Raw genomic sequence first — 18542 nt, 5'->3', positions numbered from 1 at the left:
TACTCAGTCAGAGGGTGTGCAACCCACTGTCATCACCTCCCACCCCTGAACAGGAGCTGAGGAGCAGTAACCACATGATAAAACCATGCACTTGTATCCCTTAAATGACTGACATCTATTTTAAAAATCAAAAAAGCAATGAAAAAAACTAGAAAGCATTAGGTCTGCATATGAATACTGATCTTAACAATAAAAAGCTGAAGGGTGCCCCTGAGTGAGCACTCCAAGTGAAGTGCCTTTGATTAAGTTACACATACTTTAGTAACATGTTCTGGGTTTATTTTTCCCTCTTCTATTCTTCTGTTCAATAGGAGATAAATTTTATGTTCTTTCTCAAGGTAAATGGGCACATTCACTTCAGAGTACAAGGGCAGCACTCAATGCAAAGTCTGTTTTTCTCTAAGTGCTCAGGAAAGCTGTCACACACCTGCAGCTGCACTTCCACATTCCTGCACACTGTGAAAAGGAAAACTCGGAAACAAACTGGTTCTGTCTCAGTGAAATCACACAAGAGGATATTCAGTGTGTGTCTAGGGAAGACTGGGCAATATTAACTGGTTGAAAAATACCCCCCACACACTGTATCCTCAGTTAAATCCCAGAATCACTTTGATTGGAAAAGACCAAGATTGTCAAGTCCAACCTTTGACCTGTCAAAATAAAACAATTCACGTCAAAGGCATTTCCCACTTGCCAAAAAATCATACCCAAATAAGCTACTAAGGTGCTGACTGTACAGCAGGTGAAACTGGTAATAGTTTCTAGCTGTATTCAAGCACCTTCACCAAGAAGTGACCTCTGAGCAGCACAGGTTTGCAAACCAACAGCCCCAGCTGCACCTTCAGCACTGCCTTTACTCACATTGTATAGGAAGAGCAGTGTGCAAACGTGTTCAAGGTGAAGGAGTCAGAGACTGCAACTGTAGGCAATACCCAGTGTTTATTCACTGTTTATCAAATCTCTGCAGTGCAGGAATGTATCAGCTTTGCCCCCCTCTCCCCACAGTCACTCCCTGGGCCCCAGCAAGGGCAGCACAGTCTGGTCCCAGCTCTCGTCCCAGCGCAGCTCCCTGGATGCCCGGAGGTTCTGTCTGAACCTGTGCAATTTGCCTTCCAGGGCAGGAAATCCCAGGAAAAGCATCTGTAATATAAAAAGCAAAGCCAGAAAAACACCATCATGTTCCATTCAGGGTCTTTGCAGCCTCCCCAGCATTAACCCTCAAGCGCAGTGAGGCTGTTCTTGGGTCTGGCCCAGAGACAGAGAACACTGACAGCGTTTGAAATGCTCCTGCCAGCCTCAGATTCACAGTGAAACAGAAGTGAGGCAAAGCATTCACCAGGCCAAGCAGCATCTGCTGAGGATGCCAAACACACAGACACTCAGCCATGACAGGGCTGCTCACATTGGCACCTTTGGGGTTACACCTGGGAGGGAAGAAACCAGTGAAAGGCTTTACCTTCAGCTGCTCTGCGAGTTCCCTCGAGTCCCTGAAGATCAGCCCATTCTCCTCCTGTTTCACAAGTTCATGTAAACTGTGAAAAGAAGCCACAGAAGGAAAAATGAGACAAAAAGCAGCGAATGGGACATTGAAAATGTTGCACAGGAACACCCAAAGGGGCCACACCAGGATACCTGTAACATTATGGTCCCAGGTGTCTGGGTGTGAGCCCCACACCTGACCCAAGGGGATGAGAAGACAGAAATCTTTAAATTTGAAGGCTGTTTCTCCTTTCTGTCAGACTAAATCTACCACAACTGTATCAAAGGGCCCTCACTGTCTTTGTGTCACTCATCTGGACATACATTAAAATCAGGGCAAGAATCTACTTTAACCCACAAGGCAAATCTGACCATGATTCCTTATGAAACCTTCACAGAGATTTAATCTTCCTTTGTAAAGCTGCTGTTTCCCCAAAGCATCATGAATTCCAAGACTGCCTATGCTCTCACCCCTTCACTGAACAGAAAGAAGCTGTTTTAAAATGAAATACATGGAAACAAAGGATAACACAGACTTTTCAAGGCAAGTGGTTGCATGAAATGCTCCCAACTTTGCAGAAACTAGTATTAATTTTTAACATAAACCCATGTTTCCTATCATATTTTACTGAATTTAAAAAATGGCATAACACAAGAATCTCATTTGATTCCTGCAGTAGCTGCTGAAGTCTTGCTTTGTAAGAATATTGTTTTATGTGAATCATTTGATCTGTAACAGAATCAGCTCTTACCATTCAAAATGTATTGCACACACAGGTAAGCAGCAGCCAAACATGTCCACCACCTTCATGGGTAAATCCAAACCACTGGATGATTTATGGAGACACACACCCAGGTCTGCTGAGCCTGAAAAGCAAACAAAACTGTCCAAATTCTCTGAGAGCAGCTCTTCTGTCTTCCTGCAAACCTTTATTTCTGCACAGCTTTGGGCGGTGCAAAGCAAACCTGAGCCACCTCCAGCCACCCAGACTGACTCAAATTCAAGCACTCAGGGGGCAAAAAAAGAACACAGTTTATTTTGTAACTAAAATTACTCAGGTTTCAGAAATATAATAAGCAAGTGAATATTAAATTAAAAGGGATTTTAAAATTTTTTGTACCTTAAAACAGCGTTTCTGTCTCTGAACCTGCTAAAAAAGGGGAAGTGAAGGAGAATTCCACCACAATCCAGACAGGACACACTTCATGGCTCACCAGTGACCTCTCCCACTTCAAGCCATCCCAAAATAGAGAAATTACAGTGTGGTTTTATAGACATTACATTCATTATTTGAAAAGGACCAAATAACAGTGTTTTTACAGCCACATAAACTGTGAGACTCCAACCCTGCAGAACTGAGACCAAGGTGAGTATTTTACTGCTTTATCCTGTTACAATGAACATGTTGAGGGAACAGCATTCCAGTGACAGGTTAATTTAGAGTTTCAGCTGCTTTTGGTTGCTGAGTCAAAAGCTTTTTCATTTCACTTACAGGAGTGACCCTGAAAAGAAGCTGGAACAGGCACAGGCAGCTGTACTGCAGCAGAGTCTGAAGAAACAGTGCAGAGAACAGGCTAAAACAGCCACACTGGTCCTGAGCCACCTCTGGGGATAAGGTGAAAAACCAGCCAGAGAAGTTCAGCATTTTTGCTGGAATGAGTCAAAGCCACAAATATCCTGTCCCTAACAAGCAACATTCATTGCCATATCATACAGCTTCTGTGCACACTCTGTGTCACTTCCCTGCAGCTGTGCCAGGCTGTTTTTCATACCTTCTCAAGCCTATTTCATCATTCTCTTACCAAGCAAAAGAGGGTAATCCTCAGCTTCCAGCCACGGTGTGCAGATCTGGATGTGTTTAAAGTGCAGTTTCTCTATCAGGCCATTGTAGTAGTCTTTTAGAGGTCCTTTACCTGTTTAAAACAGAAACAAAAATATAATAGTTGTTTTTATCAAGATGACTGAAAGAAGTGTGCTCTAAGTCCTGTACAGCTGCCAAGCTCCTGTTCTAATCAGGTCCATCAAAAAGGACACCACACATGACCCTCCAAAAGACACATAAAAATCCAAGTCCCCATGAAAGTGATGTGTACTTAAGACTTCCCTGACTTTGTTTTTAAGGAGTTTGCCATCAATATAAAATCATGGAATCATTATGGTTGGAAAAGCTCTCCAAGATCAAGTCCAACTGTTCCCCCAGCACTGCCAAGGCCACCACTGGCCGTGTCCCCAAGTGCCACATCCATGTGGCTTTTAAATCCCTGGGCAGCTGTGCCAGGGCTGGACAGCCCTTTCAGTGAAAGAATTTTCCCAATATCCAACCTGCCCCTTCCCTCCACAGCCTGAGGCCGTTCCCTCTCCTCCTGTCCCTGTACCCTGGAGCAGAGCCCGACCCCCCTGGCTCCCACTCCTGTCAGGGAGTTGCAGAGAGCAAGAAGGTCCCCCCTGAGCCTCCTTTTCTCCAGGCTGAGCCCTCCCAGCTCCCTCAGCTGCTCCTGCTGCTCCAGCCCCTTCCCAGCTCTGTTCCCTTCCCTGGACACGCTCCAGCCCTTCAGTGTCTTTCCTATCATGAGGGGCCCAGAAGTGCCCCCAGGACTGGAGGTGCCCCAGCAGTGCCAGCACAGGGACAGGTTGGACACAGAGTAGCTGGTACAGCCCAGGTGCCCTTGGCATTGTTGCCCACCTGGGCACACCTGACTCATGTTCAGGCACTGCTGACCAGCACCCCCAGGGCCTTTCCCACTGGGCACTTTGCAGCCACTCTGTCCCAGGCCTGGGGCTCCCTGGGGTGGCCCAAGAGTGTGACCCAGAGGCAGGAGCTGGCACTGAGTCTGGCTGGCCCTCACACTGTTGTCCTTGGCCCATCAATATCCCCCAGTCATTTTGCCCACAGCCATAATATAACCAAGTAACTAAAGACTAATTTTATGGGCACAACTGGCCCTTCACAATCTCACTAAGCTTTAGTTTGCTCTCACTGAGTCTGTTATCCAAGCACATAACCTTTTGGCAAGACCTCATTTGACAGGATTCTATTCCAGCACTGAAGGAAAATCTTTCTGTTTAATGCTCCAAACATGAGATTTTACTTTTTTTTTTGCAGCATCATCATCTCAATGTTGAACTTAAATTGTTTTGAAGGTGGTGCAGTGCAGAACTGTAGCAGACAGGAAGGCTGAGAGCTTCTCCTTTTTAAAGATGAGCCATGATTAGATGGTGCAAGACTTCAGCTATAAATCACTACTCTTATAACCAGACATAAAAAGAGCCCCTCCTCTCCCCTCACAGTCAGAGTGACAATGAGTGCTGTGTACCAGCAGTGACAGAACTGCACACACACAGACTCTCACCTGTTATCACACACACCAGAGCTGGAAGTTTGGCTCCCTCACAAACAAACCGCTCGTAATCTGGACAAGACAAAACACTGGTTGGAGCCACAACACACAGATGGTTGGTTTAAATATGGTCACACTGTATTAATTATTTAGCTTCCTAATGCAAGTAATTTCTTTACAGGTATGTACTCAGTAAAACTGTATTGAATTCAGCAATGTGAGAATTTACCAGCTTGTACAGAAATAAATCATGCTCTGTTCATGCAGAAAGCATTTGTTAACTGCCCCACAATCAGCTGCTTCAATACATCAATTTACTATTGCAGCTGCAAAGTCTACAAAATAAGAGAAAATATTCCCTTTCTTCCCATTAGCAGATGCCTATGGAGAGTGTGTGTAATAGCTTAGGAAATAAAAGTGCAATTTAGAAGCTTGTTAGAGACATAATTTTCCCTGACCCCTACTTTAATTGAATCCAGATGCTGAACTTCAGTATTTCAATTACTACTCTTAAACCAGTGCTAATTAATCAAATACAGCTGCATTTTCACCTGAATATGGTTTAGCAAAACCCTTCTTAAGTGTTTGGAAAACAACCCTTGGAAAAATGAGATTAATTCATTCATACTTACCTTCTAAGGCTTTTAAAAGGACTGAGAAGTCTTCATCCTCTGAAAGAGAAACCTTTATTAGTGACATCCATATTTAAGTAATTTATGATGAATTACTGTCTTTAAATAACAACAATTTAACAAAGATTTTCCTCACCTTCACCAACAGGTTTAGTACAGACCATGTTTTTCCTATTAAAATCTGCTAATTTATTTTCATAAATAGAAGTCTATAACCACAAACAGGGCTGATTTGCCTCTCTCACTGAGACAAACCACTCACAAATACTGCACATCTTCAAAGATACCAATTTAAAATTTTCTACTTTCTAATATTTGAGAACTAAGTGTAAAAACTGCCCTCATAATTCAAAGATAAAGACAATTCTGCCCATGGTTACTAGCAATGGATTTGCTTCCACTCTCTGTTCCCTTCTTGACAGAGAAGAAAAAAGTGACATAATTAAGCAATATCAATTATCAGAAATTACAGAATCACAGACTGGTTTGGGTTGGAAGGGACCTTAAAGCTCATCTTGTCCCAACCACCAGCCACTGACAGGGACACCTTCCACTACCCCAGGTTGCTCAGTAAGGAGTAAATATTTTAATATCTTAAGCTATTTTCCACCACCATGTAACATGGTATGTCTAGAATGAAAGCCAAAAAAACAAGCATGAAATCTCATTCTTAAGGCTGAGCCTCTAGACTGTAGCTCTATAATTAAAAAAATCATTAATTTTTAGCATCATTTATGTTAGATAACATTTAGTTGTATATGAGACAACATTTAGTTGTGTCACACACACCTTGTCTTTAGAAAAAACTTAACCACAGGTGTGAGGAAGTACAAAGAGCCTTAGTCTGGGATGAGAACTCAGCCTGCTCCCACCTGTCCAGCTGGTGCTGCTGATGAGAAGCGCTGGCCGGCCCCTGGTGTGCCCCACAGCTCCATCCCTGCCAGCCCTCTCTGTGAAGGCAGATCTCTCAGCACTGGCACCCACGGGCTCTGCTCTGTGGAGACACAACCCCAAGGATGGGCCACACACACAGAGCCAACCACGGCAGCAAACGCTGCTCAGCCGGCACCAGCTGCCCAGAGCTGTTCCAGACTTGCTGCTCAGCCTCTCTGGAAACACCCCAGTACAGAGCCATGGGGAGAAACCAGCTCAGGAGAGGTCGCTCTTCCTCCTCCCTCCTGCTCCAGGCACAAGTCCATCCTCCAACAGAGCGTTTTCCTTAACAAGCTGAGCACACCCTCCCTTTCCAGCTCTGTCTCACAGGGAGGCCAACAGCACATTTACTGAATTAAACTCAGAACCTACACATTCTGTCAGGGACACTTCAATAAAACCCAGTACACACTATGGATTTCACTTCTTTTACAAGCTTAGTTTGGTAAAGGAATTCCCTGGTAAATCTACTAAAGGTGCCATGCTGTACACAGACAGAAGGGAAGACTGAACACACAAACCAAGACCCCAAAGGTTCTCCACAGTAACTAAGGAAGAGATGCTACTAAGGAAGCATCCAACCACTGTCATTTAGGTCAATGGGAACCAGACAACTGCTGACTTCCACCCTAGAGATATTCTACTGCAGATTGCCTCAGTGCCTGCACCAACTTCCTTAAAAACCAAACAATTCTATGTCACACACCAAGTGTTGTGTCACAGTTCAGTGATTCAAACTTCTGGCCTCTCCTAGTGATATCAAACCAAGGTGCACAGCATCAGCTGCTCTGAGCACTGAGCCTGCTTTGGGTCAGAGCTTGTGACCCCACACACAGGTGTTTGTGGAAACCAAGTGCCACAACTTTGTGTCACTCAGGTAAGAGCCACAGAATTGATTGGGTTGGAAAAGACCTCTGAGATCATCAAGTCCAACCCTTGGTCCAACTCCAGTCCCTTTACCACATCATGGCACTCAGTGCCACGGCCAAGCTCAGGTTAAAAACCTTCAGGGATGGGGAATCCACCCCCTCTCTGGGCAGCCCATTCCAATCCCTGAGCACTCTCCCTGCAAAGAAGTTTTTTCTGCTCTCCAACTTCAATTTCCCCTGGCAGAGCTTGAGCCCATCGTGCCCCCTTGTCCTATTGCTGAGTGCCTGGGAGAAGAGACCAACCCCCACCTGGCCAGAACTTCCCTTCAGGCAGTTCCAGACAGTGCTGAGGTCACCTCTGAGCCTCCTCTTCTCCAGACTGAACACCCCCAGCTCCCTCAGCCTCTCCCCACAGCACTTGTGCTCCAGTCCCTTCTCCAGCCTTGTTGCTCTTCTCTGGCCCCGCTCCAGCCCCTCAATAAGGACTGTAAGTGCAGCTGGGCTTGCACATACCGTGCTCTGAAGGGCTCATAGTCCTGGGCAAGTTTCATGTACAGACTGTGTTGAAGGTCTAACGGTGTCTCCTTAAAATAAGCAGCTGGTTTGTCATACAGAGTTACTGCCCTGTGAGGAAACACAGTCACAACTTAAATAGATACAGATGTAACAATACGTACATTGACAGGCTACAACAGGTAATTAAGTACATCAATACTGCAAAGTAATTCCTTCTTTGGCTCTTGCAACTGTCTGTATTCCTGGTTTGCTGGAACAGCAATCCTGTAACACAGGAACCTTTTCTTGTTGCATATTCTAGGGGTGAAATGCACCTGTAAAAACTGCAGACATCCCTGTCCTGATTTTTGAACTTACTCTGTAACTGCCTCTGACCACCCTGATCTTAAAGCCCCCTGACTGCAACAGAAAAGCTGCCAGGGCAGACTAATTGTTAAAAATCCCAGAGATGTCTATCTCATTCTGATTCTATAGGCAGCCTGACACCTGGACTGCCACCTCCCAGTCAGTGGGGTGTTAATTAAGGGTAATGAAGACTCCTGAATGCCTACGCTCCACTGGCTCATTGCAAAGCAGAGCTACTCTGTTTCAGTGGTGTTGCTACTGTTGGAGCCCCCTGGATCCTCAGGGATCTGCTCTTCCACCTTACTGTGCACAAACACACTATTTTGAAACTTACTTTATGTTGCAGTTCACCCAGAGATCTTCTCTCATTGCCTCAGTGACACATAAGTTGTAGTCAGACAAGCGCCCAAAAAGCTTTTCATACCTGACAAAAATGAAATGACCATCAGAAACCACAGGCAGGCATTGCATGAACTGCTCCCAATGCCCAGGGCAAGGGGAAGCCAAACCAAACCAAACCCCATTGTCCCCAGCACTGAAATTTAATTGCCAGTTATTCACAGTTATTGATGGACTCCTTGTGCTGAAGCAGTATCAGTTTATGAGAAGGGCCACAGCAGGACTGGGACACCCACACTAGGAAGCCTTTAAACCCTGCACACAACAATTAGATTCAGTAAGAAGCAGATTTTTAAGGAAGAGTTAAGAGTATAAAGCAGCATTAGAAAATAAAAAACCCCAGTGCACATAAAGAAAGTCTAATAACAAGCTCAAAGTTTGCACCTGCACATAAAAGCAACCACCCACTTCAAACCACCCTCCTACACGTCCCACAAAGGCAATTACAAACCATGTTTTCTGAAACACAAACCAGTTCAGCACAACTAACCCCAAAATCCCTCTCACAAACAGCCCTTTGCCAGTTACACTCTCCCCACTGGTTTCCATTCTGAATTCTACCCAGGGATGTACTTTCAAAGCAGCAGAAATGACTGTACAAACCATTTTGCAACCTGCACCAGCGGGTGGTTCCTCCCGTGACTCAGACTCATTATGGTGTATCCATAATTGTGCCAATCAATTATCAGTTTGCTCCTCCAGAACAGACCTGCCACCCAGGCAACAGCTATGCTGGGCAAGCCTGGGGGATTCTGCCCAAACAGAAACCAAAAGAGCATGAGTGTGGCCAGGTGAGAAACACAAGCCAATCACCAGGAAAAAAATCAAATTACTGAAATGGCATCACTTTAAAGGAGCTTAATGAACAGAGAGTGTTTGTATTCACCTGTGAAAACTGGCAGGCACTAAAATTTCACCCTGGATCAGGATCAAAATTCCTCTCCAATAAACACAGCAACATTTCTAGTAGGATTCATTCTTTACAACTGCCCACACCAATGAAGTTTAAATGCCCAGCAATTAACAGGAAGAGGAAACCTGAGCTGTTAACAGTAAAATGAGGGTTTGGAGCAAAATCACGATACTTTGACACAGGTTCACACCATTGATGAGGCCAGTTCAGCTCTCAAATAATTAGAACAAAGGCTGAGACTGCTAAAAATGCTCTGGAATGTAGCACTATTTATTTTTATTAACATTAATCCCCCACAAAACATACCTGAAGCAGAATATAGGAGGGCTGGTCTATCCTCAGCAGCGTGTACAGCAGCTGCACTGACTGCACAAGGACCTTTATGACATACTGCAAAAGCTTTGGACCCCCTGCAAAATGACAGGAAAATGGGTAAGAATATCACAGCTCTCCCCACAGAAACGTGCAGGTCACAACAGAACCAGCAGCTCTGCAGAGAAAGGGTTAAAATAAAGAAATCCTGTAAAAATGTGCAGTACCTTTACACATGACCTGCCTAAGTGATGGAGTGCACCCTCAGCAGGACTGGAGATGGCATGAGCTGGGTGGGAGTTGATCTGCCTGAGGGTAGGAAAGCTCTGAGAGGGATCTGGGCAGGCTGGACCATGACACGAAAGACATTGAGGGGCTGAAGCAGGTCCAGGGAAGGGGCTGGAGCAGCAGGAGCAGCTGAGGGAGCTGGGGGGGCTCAGCCTGGAGAAAAGGAGGCTCAGGGGGGACCTTCTCACTCTCTGAACCCCCTGACAGGAGGGGGGAGCTGGGGGGGTCAGGCTCTGCTCCAGGGGACAGGGACAGGAGGAGAGGGAACGGCCTCAGGCTGTGCCAGAGGATGTTCAGGTTGGATATTTGGAAAATTCTTTCACTGAAAGGGCTATCCAGCCCTGGCACAGCTGCCCAGGGCAGTGGTGGAGTGCCCATCACTGGAGGGACTAAAAGCCATGTGGATGTGGCTCTTGGGGACATGGGGCAGTGATGGCCTTGGCAGTGCTGGGGGAATGGTTGAACTCGATGACCTTCAAGGAGCTTTTCCAACCTTAAGGATTTCTGTGATTCTATTCTATGATAATTACAAAACTAATAAAACATCTTGTCGGCTCTAGAAATTCTCATTGTGCATTTTGTAAAGAAGCCCCAGAGTCCCAGAATGGTTTGGGTTGGAAGGCACTTAAAGCTCATCTCATCGCCCCCCCTGCCATGGGCAGGGACACCTTCCACTAGCCCAGGTTATTCCAAGCCCTGTCCAACCCGGCCCTGGCCACTCCCAGGGATGGGGCAGCCACAGCCTGTACGGGCAACAGGGATAAACAAAAGGTGGGAGGGCGGAAAAAAAGAGGGAAATTTAAAAACATTGTCACATTTCACTCTGCATGTGAACGGCACGGACGGTCTCTGGTCCCGGCAGGTGCTGCTCACACAGAGGCTCAGGGCGCAGGGGCCGGCCCCGGCCCGGGGGTGGCTGTGCCCCCGGCCCCGGCCCCGGGGGTGGCTGTGCCCCCGGCCGCGGCCCCGGCCCGGGGGTGGCTGTGCCCCCGGCCCCGGCCCCGGCCCGGGGGTGGCTGTGCCCCCGGCCCCGACCCCGGCCCCGGCCCCGCCCCGGGGGTGGCTGTGCCCCCGGCCCCGGCCCCGGCCCCGCCCCGGGGGTGGCTGTGCCCCCGGCTCCGGCCCCGCCCCGGGGGTCGCTGTGCCCCCGGCCCCGGCCCCGCCCCGGGGGTCGTTGTGCCCCCGGCTCCGCCCCGGGGGTGGCTGTGCCCCCGGCCCCGGCCCCGGCCCCGGCCCCGGGGGTGGCTGTGCCCCCGGCCCCGGCCCCGGCCCCGGCCCCGGCCCCGCCCCGGGGGTGGCTGTGCCCCCGGCCCCGCCCCGGGGGTCGTTGTGCCCCCGGCTCCGCCCCGGGGGTGGCTGTGCCCCCGGCCCCGGCCCCGGCCCCGGCCCCGGCCCCGGCCCCGGCCCCGGGGGTGGCTGTGCCCCCGGCCTCGGCCCCGGCCCCGGCCCCGGCCCCGGCCCCGCCCCGGGGGTGGCTGTGCCCCCGGCCCCGCCCCGGGGGTCGCTGTGCCCCCGGCCCCGACCCCGGCCCCGGCCCCGGCCCGGGGGTCGCTGTGCCCCCGGCCCCGCACACCGCGGCCCTCACGCACCTCGCAGCCCGCGCAGCTCGGTCAGGGGCACCATGCGGATGTGGGCGCTCCGCAGCACGTCCGGGTGCGGCCGGCTCTCTGCGGGGGGACAGGCGGGTCAGCGGCGCGGCGCGGCCTAGCCCGGCCCGGCCCGGCCCGCCGCCCGCACTCACGGAGGTAGCCGAGCAGCGAGACCTCCCACCCGTGCCGGGCCAGCGCCAGCGCATGGTACTGCATGCGCGGACTGCGGCCCACGTCCCCCAGCACCACCACGCACACCCGGCCCGCGCCGCCCGCCCGCCGCCGCCACAGCACGGGCAGCAGCGGCAGCAGCAGCAGAACAGTCACCGCCGGCCACGGCCACGGCCACAGCCAGGGCGCCGCCATCTTGGGCGGGCAGGGCCGCGAGGGCGCCCCCTGCCGGCGCGGAGGTCCCGCCCTAAGGGCGCCCCCTGGCGGCGCGGGGGAATTGCCGAGCGGGTTATGGAGAGCACTCCGGACTCCCAATCCCAAGGTCGTGAGTTCGAGTCTCAGTGGGGACCATCCCCTGCAGTTCCTCCCTGCCATCCCATCCCGTCGGATCTCGGATGCTCCGCAGGGTCAGCCCCGGTTAGTACCGGCTGCTGTGACAGTCCCGAGGACTTCCCTGTCACTGTCCAAGCTCGCTCGGCCGTGGGACTTAAACGCTGGGGCGGGTTCTGTGCATGCTGTGCCTCACCTAAACAATGCACTGCGCAGGCTGGAAGGGCTTGATGGGGGGAAAGGGAAGGAGAGGGCCTATGTTTATCTTACTTAGGGCTTATGATGCTTATTTTGTTTATGCTTATTCTACTTATGCTCATTTTATTTCTGCTTATTTACCTAGGACTTATGATAATGCTTATTTTACTTATGCTTTTACATGTATCATAGAATTTGCTTAGTAGTCACTGTATAACATACAGCAAAACCCACACAGTGTCCTTGAAGGTGCAATACCAAGAGGCCCAGAGCTTCTTGGACCAATTAAAACAGCTGGGATACCCCACGATAAATCAGAAAACATGTCAAAAGAGCAAGATAAGTCCAATTAGATGAACTAAAGTTGCCAACAAGACTGGTTTGAACCAGTTCAGAGCAAAAGGTAGAAACTTCACAGGAGGAAGATGTCTTACTTCATCCCAAAAGGCCACGTAGGACCCCAGCCCTGAATTACCAAGAGGAAAAACACAGGTGCAAGAGGGAGTGACACAGGGTGGAGAAAATGAAAATGAGTTCCTGAGACTCATTATAATAACCCTGCCTTCTCTAAGGAAATAATGTTTATGCATGAAGGAAAAATAAATATGTATAACTTACTTGCATATAAACCCATTGTTAGCTCAGCCAGGTGCGTGTGCTTTGGGGGAGCATCCCCCTGCACCCGGGCCTGGAATAAACGTATCTCCATAACCTTACTGGATATCGGGCTTTTTATTCTGCAAAACAGGCTCACCCCTGGGGAGAGCCCTTCCCAAATCTGTGCTCCCGAAGTCTGGCCATACGTACACACTAATCACCCACAGAGACACAGGCAATCAGTTACACCGTGGCTTAATTAATTTCAGTAATATCAGAGGGTCGTCAGCAATGTGGAGTTTCCCGGTAAATTTCAGAGTACCCCGCGGTTGGGGTGATTTCAGCTGTTGTAGCCTGTCAATGTACGTGTTGTTACAGCTGTATCTATTTAAGTTGTGACTGTGTTTCCTCACAGGGCAGTAACTCTGTATGACAAACCAGCTGCTTATTTTAAGGAGACACCGTTAGAACTTCAACACAGTTTGTACATGAAACTTGCCCCGCTCCAGCCCCTCAATAAGGACTTTAAGTGCAGCTGGGCTTGCACATACCGTGCTCTGAAGGGCTCATAGTCCTGGATCTGAGCCACTACCCTGGATATTTCAGGGATATTCCAGATTTCATTGTCTCAAGCCCTGAGTGCCCCCTGCAGCAGTGCCGGGTCCCACATCCATCCGTGATCCCACTGGGCTCTCCTGCATGGGCCCAACATCCAATTGCAGCTGCTCCCAGTGTGCCGAGCCCGGGGCTGTGCCGGGAATACAAATCCCAAGGACTTGTGGAAAGAAAACCCGATATCCAGTGCGGTTATGGAGAGGCACGTTTGTTCCAGGCCCAGGTGCATGGGGGATACTCCTCCAAAAACATGCACACCTGACGAGTTAACAACTGGTTTATATTCAAGTAAGTTATACATATTTATTATTTCTTCATGCAGAGACATTATTTTCTTAGAGAAGGCGGGGTTATTATAATGAGTTTCAAGAACTGATTTCCATTTTCTCTGCCCTGTGCCACTCCTTCCTGTGCCTGTGCTTTCCCTCCTGGGAATTCAGGCCAGGGTTAGGGTTAGGGTTAGGGTTAGGTCTCTGGTGGTCTTTGGGGATGAAGTCAGTACTCTTCATCCCATGAACTTTCTACCTTTTGCTCAAAACTGCTTCAAACTGGACTTGTTGGCAACTGTAACTGGTCTAACTGGCGAATTTCTCCACTTATCCTGTTCTTTTGACATATCTTCTGATTTATCTTCGTTTCATGGGGTATCCTGGCTGTTTTAATTAGTCCAAGAGGCTCTGTGGCCTCTTGGTATGGCATCTTCAAGGACAGGCCTGTACCTTGTGAATTTTGTTATATGCTGTACAGTGAATTTTATAATAACTACTAAGCAAATTCTATGACAGGTATATCGATTAGTAACATTGTCAATTAATAAGCATGAGTTCCCCCAATCACCAAGAGCAAACAGAGGCCTCCTGACACAAACACTCTCACTGTTCCTTGCCAGGCCCCATGGGAGTGACTGAACCTCACAGTGAAAAGGCATCAAGTTGTGTAAAGGTTTAAAACTCAGCTGTGCTGTCCAGGGATCCAGTACGTGCCACACAGTGCAGGGAACCAATGGCATTTCTTCACTACCAACAGGAATAAAGACACAGAGGAAGGATCCTGGTGACAGGGACAGAACCCTGGAATGGCTGGAGCTGTGCCAGGGCAGGGTCAGGTTGGATCTCAGGGAAAGGTTCTTCCCCCAGAGGGTGGTGGGCACTGACCAGGCTCCCCAGGGCAGTGGGCACAGCCCCGAGGCTGCCAGAGCTCCAGGAGCGTTTGGACAACAGGACAGGAACAGGGTGGGATTCTTGGGGTGTCTGTTCAGGGCCAGGGTTTTGATGGATGATTCCAACGGGTCCCTTCCAGCTCAGCATATTCCATGATTCTACAATCCTCCCTGCCTTCCCTCAAGGCCACTGAACCTGAATGGTATCCTGCTATTCCAGTTATGTTTCTTTGACCCCTGTAACAAACCCGGTTGTTTAATGTTACTTTTCCACTCTAAGTCTTCCTATGACCCACCAACAGTACGTGGTAACAATGAAACCACTGCTCTGTCCTAAAGCAACAAACTAATCCCAAGTGTAGGCAGACTGGTTCCACAAGATAACAGGGCCTGGACTATTTGCTCAAAGATCCTGTTTCAGAATGCACCTTTTTCTGAGTAAGCAAATCGTAGAACATCCTGAGCTAGAAGGCACCCACAGGGATCATCCAGTCCAACTCCTGGCCCTGCACAGACACCCCAACAATCCCACCCTGTCCATGTCCCGTTGTCCAAACACCACTGGAGCTCTGGCAGCCTTGGGGCAGTGCCCCCTGCCCTGGAGAGCCAAGGTCTCCTCAAGGAAAGCCTCACTGTCCTACACTGTCCCACATTTTAGTACCATTTTACAGGAAAATGCAAATTGCTTTTCTCTTTCCTTCCTTGAATAAAATGCAAATATCCTGCCCCTGCCCCTGGATTTCTTCAGGCTGTCAGGCACAACACCCCAAATTCCACACAGTCCTATTTTCTGGCAGTTTATTAACTACTTAAAATCACAAGTGTGCTTTATGAATACAGTGACTTGAGTTTATGAAGGTAGAGTGCAATAAAAGTCCTATTGGTCTATCTAATCTTCAGAGCACTTAGCTGGAGAAAGACAAATATTCAGAGTGCAGTCACCACTTCTGGCTGAGGCTCTCAAAAGAGGAATGCACTTGTGAGAACTACATTTGGAGGCAGAACTGATTTCTGCCTGTAAAATTCTTCCTATTTATTGAATAGGAGTCATGTTTTTCAAAAGGCTTTTCCTGCATTTTCTTAACTGTAACATTTTCAGAAAGTTTGGACACACAGTTTGCCCTAGAAATGATCTATTTAAACTCCATTCCCTGTCCTCCTCCACTTGATGGACTGCTGTGAATGCAATGAACAGAGACAGAGCAGCCAAAATCCCTCTGAGCAGTGGAGCTTTGCTCATTCCAAGAGTCTCCAATTCAAACACTTCAAGCAAACCCCACAAAAACCTGTTGCTCCTTTGCTGCTCCCATTGACACGTAATATCTGTAGTACAAACCTTTCTAAAAATTGCATTTTTTAAATTTGCACTGAAAATACCAACATGGACTGTCTCAGTAATAAACATTTGCCCCAACCACACGTGTACTGTGTGGGTCTGGACTAACAGTGCTCACAAACACAACCAAGGTGCAGAAGTGTGGAATGAGAAAGGATGAACTGTTGCCATATTTAACAGTAAGGTAATTTACCTCTTGTGTTTGCTCTCCTGTGTGCTCAGCTCCTCCAGTACAACACCTGCTACGACAGAGATGAAAGGATCTGGCTGCAGAACAGCCTCAATGTGGGAGCAGTTTTAGGTGTCCTGAAGTGCCACTGCAGGTGGCCCAGTGGGTTTGGTGCTGCTGACACTGCTGTGCTTTGCCCACCGCCCTGAAGATGAAAAGCCTGTGGTGTTTCACAGGCAGGACTGGCTCTGATGTTCCTCTAACAACCACCATGCTCTAAAATATGACCTTAATTTTATTCTCTTTAGTACCTGCTGGGGCATGAACTGCTCACCTGCCTACCCTCATCTAACAGGAGCTGCTCTCCCTCTGTGCTCACACTGCAGCTCACACTGGGCACAACTGTAACCTTTTCACCAGGCTTTCCACCCTCAGCCCTCCTTCCTGAAGGGAAAAGTCCACAGAATCACAGAATCATGGAATGGGTTGGGTTGGAAGGGACCTTAAAGATCATCTCATTCCAACCCCCTCCATGGAAAGATCCTTTTAAAACTGTTCTTTACTCTCAACACTCCAAACTCTGTGCCCTTCTTGCAGCTGTTCCTTTTGACCTCACCAGCTGCTTTTTACCTGCTTTATTCATTTTCTTCCTGCCCAAAAAACCCCTAAGGAAAGGGTGAAGGTAAACAAGTGTCCTAGGAAATTTTTCCACCTTCCCAAAGATAGTTTCTCCTGACTGGTTTCTATTGGCTCAGGTATCTTTTCAGGCAGGTTCAGGTATAGGTTATAGAAATACATTTTTTATTTCCACCCAGGGCATAGAAGGGAAAGAAGGGAAATAAGCTACTCAGAGAGAGCAGAGCAAGTGCATGTGGCTGACAAGATTCCCAGTAAGTTCCACAGGCAAAGTCAAATTAGTCATTAATAGAAATGGTTTTTTACAAAAAAAAAAAATCATCAAATTACAGGAAAAGGCCCTAATTTTCAGAGCTGGGCTGAAGTTCAGGTACAAGACAGAGGTAGAATTACTATTAGATGATGGCTTTAGAGTCTGACTCAGTCTAAGACCTAACTTGGGGCTGTGTCTTCATATACAGGAATGACAGCTCAGATTCCTTCAGCCCTGTGTGGTCACAAGGTGTTTTCCCAGCACCTGCACATACTTGTACTTTAGACCCTGTATTTTGGGCAAGTGTGTTTGTGACAGGCTTGAAATGGAGACTGGTTGTTTTTCACAACTGGTAGTTATCTCCATCAGTGGAGAAATCATGTCACCTCCAACACTGCAATTCTGGCAATGTCCTCCCTTCCCTCTTTGAAAAGTTCTGCAAAAACAAGTCCCTTGTACTCCACTTACAATTAGTGAGGTGGAAGGAGCTGCTTTAGAGAGGAGAGTAACCTGCAAAATAAATTTTCTATATGGAGAGGAAAAATTATTCAGTTTTCATATACTGCTTTGTTTTCATTTCAGTTTGCAAGATCTTTCTGTTCCCTGTGGATTCCAAGGGCAGCTTTTGGCCTGTGGATTCTACACCACATGTAATCCCAACCTCTCTTGAAAGCTGCAGAAAAAAGAGGATGAGCCTGGGAAAGGTTTGGAAGCCTCCTGATGGAGCCCTCAGGACAGGATGTTCCCTGTGAAAAGTTAAAGGTGTTTGAGCAAAACCCTGAGCACAGTCCTGAGGAAACTCCTGGAGTGCTCTGCTCATGCTTTATGTAGAGCTGAGTTTAGACCATGAAAACCACATGTTTTCCACCCTGGAGTTCCACTGGACAGCGTGTTTGCAGCTGGAAACAGAAACAGGACACCTGCAGCTCCCACAGCTGAGGGAAACTGGAGGCACAATAACACATTTGCTGAGATATCTCAACACAGTGGCTTGTGCTCTGGGAGTTTTACAGTAAATTTGTGAAATAAAAGCACATTTTTCCACCTGCAAGGTGCCTGAGGCAGCAGCACACTCACCTGTACCAGGCTCCCTTCTCCTGGGAGAGCTGAGGCATTCCCTGCTTTGGCACTGCCTATGGAAACAGCGGCTTCAACACCTGGAATGTGACCTGGGCTTGTGGCTCCACAGGGTGACACCTGCCCTGACACCCTGCACAGGGTGACACCTGCCCTGACATCACACACAGGGTGACACCTGCCCTGACACCCTGCACAGGGTGACACCTGCCCTCACACTGCACACAGGGTGACACCTGCCCTGACACCCTGCACAGGGTGACACCTGCCCTGACATCACACACAGGGTGACACCTGCCCCCTCTCCCTGCACAGGGTGACACCTGCCTTAACACCACACACAGGGTGACACCTGCCCTGACACCCTGCACAGGGTGACACCTGCCC

The 18542-nt window shown here is 48.7% G+C and overlaps 1 protein-coding gene across 2 annotated transcripts; it reads right to left on the bottom strand.

Annotated features, from left to right (window-relative positions):
- Positions 1 to 920: 920 nt before the first annotated feature.
- Positions 921 to 11987, bottom strand: ALG1 (ALG1 chitobiosyldiphosphodolichol beta-mannosyltransferase). 2 transcript variants are annotated; one of them, XM_071571344.1, is made up of 13 exons: positions 11767 to 11987; positions 11615 to 11692; positions 9732 to 9835; positions 9116 to 9264; positions 8448 to 8537; positions 7766 to 7876; positions 6323 to 6444; positions 5451 to 5489; positions 4831 to 4890; positions 3283 to 3393; positions 2232 to 2346; positions 1457 to 1532; positions 921 to 1140 (listed from the first exon to the last, which is right to left on the bottom strand). In XM_071571344.1, exons 1-13 carry the CDS (start codon positions 11978 to 11980, stop codon positions 1006 to 1008), a joined length of 1404 nt encoding a protein of 467 aa, XP_071427445.1. In that variant the 5' UTR covers positions 11981 to 11987; the 3' UTR covers positions 921 to 1005. The 2 variants fall into 2 exon arrangements, with proteins under 2 accessions (XP_071427445.1, XP_071427446.1); XM_071571345.1 differs by lacking the exons at positions 9116 to 9264; positions 11615 to 11692; positions 11767 to 11987 and having other exon boundaries at positions 9732 to 9795.
- Positions 11988 to 18542: the final 6555 nt, after the last annotated feature.

The sequence above is a fragment of the Pithys albifrons genome, chromosome 16 (genome assembly GCF_047495875.1).
Source record: "Pithys albifrons albifrons isolate INPA30051 chromosome 16, PitAlb_v1, whole genome shotgun sequence".
Taxonomy (NCBI): domain Eukaryota; kingdom Metazoa; phylum Chordata; class Aves; order Passeriformes; family Thamnophilidae; genus Pithys; species Pithys albifrons.
Note: the sequence above shows the minus strand (reverse complement) of the source record. Positions and strands in the feature narration are given on the sequence as shown.

Bases quoted from the DNA above. Each gene is read 5' to 3' on its own strand.
- ALG1 (XM_071571344.1), bottom strand. From the start codon at position 11,980: ATGGCGGCGCCCTGGCTGTGGCCGTGGCCGTGGCCGGCGGTGACTGTT. The intron at 9,836-11,614 runs GTGCGTGAGGGC...GTCATTTTGCAG, and splicing joins CGAGCTGCGCGGGCTGCGAG to GGGGTCCAAAGCTTTTGCAG. The intron at 4,891-5,450 runs GTAAGTATGAAT...TGTCTTGTCCAG, and splicing joins CCTTTTAAAAGCCTTAGAAG to ATTACGAGCGGTTTGTTTGT.